The sequence below is a fragment of the Zea mays genome, chromosome 4 (assembly GCF_902167145.1).
Source record: "Zea mays cultivar B73 chromosome 4, Zm-B73-REFERENCE-NAM-5.0, whole genome shotgun sequence".
Lineage (NCBI taxonomy): Eukaryota > Viridiplantae > Streptophyta > Magnoliopsida > Poales > Poaceae > Zea > Zea mays.
The window spans coordinates 159,221,339-159,229,464 of record NC_050099.1 but is presented as its reverse complement, the minus strand read 5'-3'; the positions used below and the strand labels follow the sequence as shown (position 1 = coordinate 159,229,464).

The 8,126-nt window shown below is 47.4% G+C and overlaps 1 protein-coding gene across 1 annotated transcript; it reads left to right on the top strand.

Moving 5' to 3' along the window:
- The first annotated feature begins 6,455 nt into the window (after window positions 1-6,455).
- Window positions 6,456-7,619, top strand: LOC103653888 (uncharacterized). The gene has a single exon (XM_008680700.4). It carries the CDS (start codon window positions 6,604-6,606, stop codon window positions 7,027-7,029), a length of 426 nt encoding a protein of 141 aa, XP_008678922.1. The 5' UTR covers window positions 6,456-6,603; the 3' UTR covers window positions 7,030-7,619.
- Window positions 7,620-8,126: the final 507 nt, after the last annotated feature.

Here is an 8,126-nt window from a genome sequence, read left to right as displayed (position 1 = left end):
CATTTGCCACTACTTGGACCGATCGATCGATTCAGAAAATTACCAACCCCCCGGCCTCCCCCCGTTTCTGAGATTATGGGCCTATTTGTTTGTATAATAGTTCAAAAATAAATTAGATTATATAATCTGAATATATTATAATCCTAAACAAAAAACCCCATAGATTAAAGAAAAGGACAATGAACTGGGAAAAGGAACCATGCATGGCAGCGTGTCAAGTCTCTTTCTTTGCCGTCAAGTTGTTGTCCTGCTCCATGTGTATGTGGCAGTGAATACTGATCAAGCAGCAGGTGCCCCGTGCGCCGCGCTGGCTGCTGCAGGGTGCGAGAAATGGCCAAATGGTTGCCAGGCCACAAGATTCCTCTTGAAGTGTACAGTAGTACGATAAGATCTGTGTACACGAGAGGGTTACAGTTGTGGCTTATGCATGATCGGATCGGAAGGGTGGCGATTAGTGAGCGCCATGGCCTACTGGGTCCGCCTGTGGTGTGTATCATCATTTGCCAGCGTCCAATCAGCTTCAGTGCCGAGTCGATCGGATGCGAGTTTTTCATTAGTGCTCGCCTTGATTCCTTAGCTGGAGCCACAATGTGCAGTGGATTGACGCTGCTGCTCATCGCCCGGAGCCCCGGACGATGTAAAGGTGAGGTTTTCTCTCTCGCAGAAATGGAGTACGGGCGAGACAAGGTAAACTGTGAAGCACTGCACATATGCACAGCACAGGAGGGGCGGAGGCGAGACCGCGAGAGAAACGAAAGACCGGCAGATCGTCAGAGCCAGTATATAGCCTTTACAGGCTCTCGGGCGATGCAAACATGTTGAAGCACAGCCTGGTCCTACATACCGGGTGTGCGTTCAACGGCCAGCTTTCGCTCGGCTCGGTTTTAATCCGTATTGTTTCCTACTTTTTATACAGTGGTTTTATTATCTCTTTATTAGTTGTAGCAGTCTAAACAGTCGGTTTTAATCCGAAGCGAATAGCAGAGGGTTATTCCTCCATAATAATATATAAATACTAGTGCAATAATATACGTACGTTGCGACGACACACAATCATACTCAACGACATTGAATACATCGTCTCTAAACAGTCACGTAAGCAGCAATTAAATGGAAAAAAATCCAATGTGGATGCTAGGAGAAAGACATTGGTCGTCCTTTCGTGAGGAGACGACTTCGGCTCGCGTTCCATAACATTCATAGTCCAAAACCATAGTCAAAGTCCAGACATTGATCCATAGGAACAAAACGCACAAAGTCCATAACATTCATACAACAAAGTCCACAAGTTAACATAGTATACAATGTACAAACAATCAACAGTTTAAAATACTCTATAACTAGATTCCATCGCTACTTCCTAGATTATCATTGACGTTGCTAACAGCATCAGTGTCTAGAGTGTAAGGGCTTAATGTGCGTCGTCTTCATGCTCGAGGCTATGATGGTTGAGTCATAGGACTATTTATAAGCTAAGACGACCCAATCTCATGGTAAGTCTGCTCCACCTCGTCCTTATCCTAGTTGTCATGCCCTAGGCTAGAGAAGTGTCGATTCTTGTTTGGAACAAGCTCTGTGTTATGGTCCCTACAACTTCATGGTGACAAAATTATACCAACAAGTTGTGTGGATGACACATGTATGTCCATCCCCTGTGCTTGTCCTGCAACCACAATGCCGCTTGGCGTTGATGATTTTTTAGCTTATATCATTCGAGAATTTGTTATACAATCAGATACAAAGATTATAGGTACTAATTTTGTGAGTAGCACCATCATATCTTACTGGTAAGAAGGTAAGCATCCTCACACCATCGATTGTCCTACATAAACATTTAATGCGCTCCATAGATTGCTTGAGGGTGTTGCCCTTGAAACATGAAAAATAAGTGATAAGAGTTTATATGTAGTGGTATGGCCATTAGAAGTAAGCAACGAGATTGTACATTACCTTGTCTATGATCGATGTTGCCTTGACCTATGTTCCTAGATGAGTAGATTGGTTGTACGACATGTTTTCTTTATCTAAGGACTCAAAGTCAACATAGTCATATTGTGTCCATTGACTTAGCTTGCACCATGTCGTAGCATGGTACCAAGCTAGGTATTGATAAAAGTTGTTGTTGGTGTGTGTCTCCTCGTTCTTGTCCATGTTGTCTTCCTTTTTCCCATTGTTTAACATAGTTATGGTGCTGGGTCTTGAACTGTATATCACTCTTCCAGCGTTGAGGATCAAACCTCCATGTCACGAATACTTGTTCTTAGGATTAGTAGGAAAATGTAGGACACTTTAATTAATCATTGAGTTGTAGGACACTTACTTGTGCTAGTCCACCGACATGGAGAATGGCTCGACCGGCCACTCATGTCTCTTACTAAACTAGCGTGCAACCCTAACCCTACGTGGAAGGTGATACTCAACAACATAGAAGTAGATTACAGGACACATCATCTCATAGTCGTGATCCCTTGTCCACCTGTGTCACATGAGCCCATGTCCATCTGTCCACATCTTTCATGAGTCTTGACAACCACTATTTACTTCATGTGTTTGTTGCTACTTTGAACAAGCGTGCCCCCTCCCCGCGAGAAGTCATGAACATCACTATGAGAGAGACTTCAAGAGTTCAAGACTCAAGAGGCACGGACATGAAGCGTGCACACGTAATGAGGCTATCTGTAGCACCTTATTCATCTTATCTCATATTTTGAAATTCACACCATAAATAGTGCATCCATTATATAAAACATGCTACATTGTGGCGCAATGTCTCGGCTGAGGAACACATAAAAAAAACTCGCTAGCAAGGGCGCACCGGCACACGACTCTTATGGTGGGGGCGCAAGCAAGCGTCTGGGCCGTGCGTCGCCGCATGGGCGGACCCGATCAAGCTGGGCGCGGGCCCTGGCAGCCCTGCTACCCCGTTCGCTCGTGCACTGCCCTGATCAGGCCAGGTCGCTGCTGTGTCTGTTAGCACAACAACTGCACATGCATGTTGGGGTGCCCTCCTGGATGGACGCTGGCTACGCCGTTCTCCTTATCCGAAATAATTTCGTTTGCCCCGACGCCGATCGGGACGTGATCGTGGAGTCGGAGCCGAGGGGCCCCCCAGATCAGATGTCGAGCTGAGCACCGGTACGTCACGCTAGCATCAGCCCTGCGTCACAATATTTTCTCTTCTTTTATCGTTCGGGGTCCCTCGTCGTTGTTGTTTATTCAGCGTGGGCCGCACCGCATCATCATTCATCGGTGTGCATGTTACCTTGTCGTCGAAAGAATTCGCCGTACGAGCGAATATCTAAGAAGAACTTGTACCGCGGTGTGGACACTGGTTAGTATCTACGTTACGTACTCGCTCCAACCCAAAATATGTAAGTTTTTAATAATTTGTATTACACATCTTATCTAACTGTTCATATTGTTCAATTTTTTTTATTCTCTCACGGAGACGATCCAATCGTACTAGAGCACAGCAGCGCCAAACAGGTGCTAAAATAACGAAAATCTGGGACCGCAGAGCTGGGCGTACGTCTTGCAACATACGTACTAGAACAATTCGCTCCCGTATGAATATGATGTGTTGTCCTGAAATATGGCGCCCTTCACATGCGTTTTGTCCGTAGTGTGTACCCCCCCCCCCCCCCGGGTACTTTTTACCCTGCATGGATTCGAACGCCCGCAAGCAAACAACAGTATGCATCTGCAGATGGGACCCCGCGGCCGGCTGTACCTTGTGCAGTAGTGTGCTTGTATAAACTGCACAGTATGTACGTGGGGTAGGTTTATCGTCGGTTTGGAATAATCGTGAACAGAAATGAAATGAGAGCGGGATAAACGGAATTGTGAAAACAAACGGAAACGGAAATACTAACGGAAACTCATAATTTAATACAAATAGAAATGATATCGATGTTTGACTAGTAATTGATTGGCAGGACAATAACATAAAACAAATAGATATAGAGAGGCAACATTCTACTATTATTTGGTTGCTAATTGTGTATATTATTTAGCTACATCCGATATTGTTTAAGACTTTAGATCACTTGTCATTGAAAAAAAACCAATGGTTACAATGACTAATTGCGCTATAATTTGTCACCTAAATACACGAGACTTTAGTTTATATATTAATGCATATTAGGCTCGGACCACATTTAACAAAAAAATGGAATAAATACGGGTTTAATCCGGATAAAAACCGGACCCCGTAAAAAACGGACGAAATAAATTGTCTTACGTTTCCGTCACATTTCCATATTTTTTTTAAATACGAAAACAGTCGAATCAAATATAGAAAACGATATATATTGGAACAGGATTTTACCCGTCCGTTTTTTGAACACTACGTGGGGGCCTGGGGAACCCTGCTTCCTTGAAGCAACCTCAACCATGCATGCCCGCAGGCTGCGGCTAGAGGAATAATAGAAATCCAGGGAGATGCAAGTGCAACTAGGGCCTGTTTGGTTCGTGGCTAACTATGCCACACTTTACCTAAGGTTAGTCGTTCGAATTGAAAAACTAACCTTAGGCATAAAAGTTAGGCAAAGTGTGACAAGTGAGGCTGCGATCCAAACATGCCTCTAATCTGTCCGAGCTCGTGTATACTTTAGCTCCAGACCGCCGAAGAACGAGGATGGTAGCATGTGGGGCCAGTGCGACGGCGGTGGCGACGCTCTGCGCGGCACGCAACGCAACGTTGGAGCACAGCGCAAGACCTGGCTAGCTCTAGCTGTGTCTGTCCGTCCATGCATGTGATGACCAGGCCAATGCTTATTTAATCTGTCCGAATACTTTTGCGCTGCGCGATGGTTTGCATTGCACCCAAAGGAACGAAAAACGGCTCGTCAGTCTCCGCTGCATGTTACCTCTCTTCCTCCAAACGCGGCGCGGGCATGCACCAGCACCGTACAGTGCCACAGAACCAGATTTGGTCGACGCCCTGCAGAAGCCAAAGACTGCCGCGTACGCCCGTTGACAAAAGTTTTCGTTACGGTAATCATAAGCAGATCGAGGAGAGGGAGAGAATTCGTTTTGCGTGCCGGAAATGACAAGACTTTGGTTCTGTGGGATTTTTCTTTCGAACTGGTGGTGGTTTAGCTGGCGCGGCGGTTATGTGCAAGCCGGCCTGACGTCTCTTTCGTCGTTTGGATTGCAAGTGTATAAAGATCTGGGACCAGTTCTCGCTCTCGGTGCCACGCGACCGTGCGTGCGGTTCGGCTAGTTCAATCAGCGCAACCGATCGACTTGGTGATCATTGCGTTTGCCCGTCATCTGGATGCGTCTAAACATGCATGGGATGATCTATCGATCACATGAAAATAAAGTTAAGTCCTGTTTGGGAACAAAGTTTTTAGAAACCACAGTTTTTGAAATGCTACAGTATACTTTAGTCATGACAATACCGCAGTTTACAATACCACAATTTTAGAAACTGAGGTCCAGACCTAAGTTTAGAATACCTTAAAACAACTATAGTATTTGCAATACATTCATTTTTGAAAACAGAGATTTTAGCTAGCTTGCCAAACACCATTTTGTATATAATACCGTAGTATTTGAGAATACTGCAGTATTCTTCCAAAACTGTGAAAAAACTTCACTCCCAAACACCCTCTTATTAGTATATCTAGCTAGGCAGAGAAATGCGGCCGGCGGCAAATACCGATACATACGATGCGGGACATGGGTGGGAATGGCAAGCGGTAGCAACTAGCTAACGATTACCGATGTCTATGATGTCAAATACGCCATCTTAACCGAATGGGGCTTGTGCGCCAACACGTTACTTGCAATAATGTTTCCTCCGTCGTCCCAGTCCGCGAGGAGAGGGACAGCCATGTGAGGCTAGGTCCCTCCGTCTCTTTTATTCAGCTCCCGTCTCAATATGTTAGTCCCTGTCCCATGTTTGTTTTGTACTGTACTAGAGTCTTAATCACTGGTAGTTTTAAAAAGGTACTACCACCTCAGTTTTTTCATTAGTACTAACTTTGCCAAGCGCAGAAGCGCTCCAAGCGAAAATCTTAATCGGACAGAGATCCCCCACCTGTCAGACTCGTAGACACGGCTGAGCGTTCTGAGACAGTTGTGGCTGCGCTCACCAAGGCCCTGTTTGTTTCGGCTTCTAGCAGCTTCTGGCCACTAAAAGCTGCTGCGGACTGCCAAACGCTCAGATTTTCAGCCAGCTTCTATAAAATTTATTGGAGAAAAACCATCCAAAATCAACATAAAGACATAATTGGTTGAGTCGTTGTAATAGTAGTAATCCGTCACTTTCTAGATCCTGAGCTCTATGAACAACTTTATCTTCCTCCACACGTAATCGTAATGATACTCAGATTTTCCCCAAAGTCAGATTCTCCCCACAGCCAGATTTTCAAAAAAGCTGGTCAGAAAAAACTGAACCAAACATGCCCCCAAGAGGCGTGTATATAAGCATGTTGGTACGGGGCGCGTCACATTACTCGACCGGCAGCCCACGCATTCACTTTGCCTTCGCTTTAGCCTTTGTGCTGCTACTACTAACTTGCAAGGGACGTCGGCGACGGCCAGGCCGGCGCACCGCTCGGCGGCCCGGCCAGCCCACCCAGAGACCACCTAGCCATGGCGTCCAGGTGCTTCTTCCCCAGGGACGCGTCCGCCGCCGCCGACGGCCGGCACCAGCAGTCGAAGGCCGCGGCGGAGGCCCTCGAGCAGCTGCGCCACGGCGGCCGCCTCCTGTCCCGGGAGGACGTGGGCGGCGCGGTGCGCGTCAGGATCGTCGTCAGCAGGCGCGAGCTCAAGCAGATGGTCGCGGCGCTCGGCGACGACGACGGCGCTGGCGCGGCGGCGGCGGCGGCCAGCAGCGAGCGCCGCCACCGGCAGCGTGGCGCGGGCGCGGGCGCGGGAGCGGGGCCGGGCGCCGAGCAGAGGCTGCAGTCGCTGCGGCGGCGCAGCGCGCGGAGGGCGGCCGAGGCGGCGCGCCGGACGATGCAGGCGGGCGGGGAGTGGGAGCCCGGCCTGCAGAGCATCCCCGAGGAGGTTTACTAGCTAGTAATCTCTGCTTCACTAATTATGGGTTGGGTTGGGTACGTTTTGATCACTGCCTCGCTGCTAAGTGCTACTAGTAGTAGATGCGTGTGTGTGTACAGCGCTGTTTTTGCTCTGGACCCTCGTTATCATGGGTTCCATTCCAATGCCTGCTTGACATAGTCCTCTCCGCGAGTTTCTGCATTTTGCTTGCCCTGTGACTTTTTTTTGGGGGGTACTATTATGGACCAAAAGGGGAGGAAACTAATACATGTGTTCTGGACTGGACCTTGGATCACGATACAAAGTGCTGATGGTGATTGATGAACCGCATGGTCTCAATATAATTCTGGAGTACCGGCATCCAAGCTGTAGATGATGGAACGATGGGTGATGGGTTATGTGTGGAGGAGCTGGTTCATATTAGCTGCCGCCTGCCGGTGCCAGGATTTTTTTTTTCTTCTGTTTTCTACCTTGGTCCGGCAGTGAATTCCTTTTCCTTGCCGGTGTTCTGTGCGTACGTGACGCTGTGAGCCCGTGAGTGGAAACGGTGAACTCGACATGTGCATGTACAATTCACTGTCGAGCAATAGTTTTTAAACTTTTTATCATCTCTTGTCTCTCGCGGCCTTTTGGTTGGGCTGGAACGGAAACAAAAGTATCCAGTGGTAAAAGCAGCGCCGGTGCCAAGATTCCGCCGCACATGGCCAGATGGCTGTCGTATTAAAGAAAATAAAAACCGATGGCCGCTTGTAGTTTGGGCTTTTCGCTCGGCTTTTTGGACTGCTGTAATCCATAGCTATAGCTTTGCCGCCATGCTGTGGCTGCCGTGGATTCTGTACGTACTGCGCTGTATAGGGATTTCGAATCAAAAAAATAAGGAGAGCAGATACATAAACCTACTAGCGCACTAGCTAGCTAGCTAGCGCCTGCCATCGTCGCTTTCTGTTACGCGCTGATGGACTTTATTTGGAGTTCACAAGTAGTACAAAAGGCGTTGTAGTATCGCATGATCTTAGTTTTCTACGATCTTTTAGGTAGCCTCTGGGTTTAAAGCGTATATAAAAAATGGGTTCGCTGGAAATGTCTTTCTGTCAGAATCATGTATATTCTCCTAT

What these genes read in the sequence shown, in the direction of transcription:
- LOC103653888 (XM_008680700.4), top strand. Translation starts at nt 6,604, where the DNA reads ATGGCGTCCAGGTGCTTCTTCCCCAGGGACGCGTCCGCCGCCGCCGAC.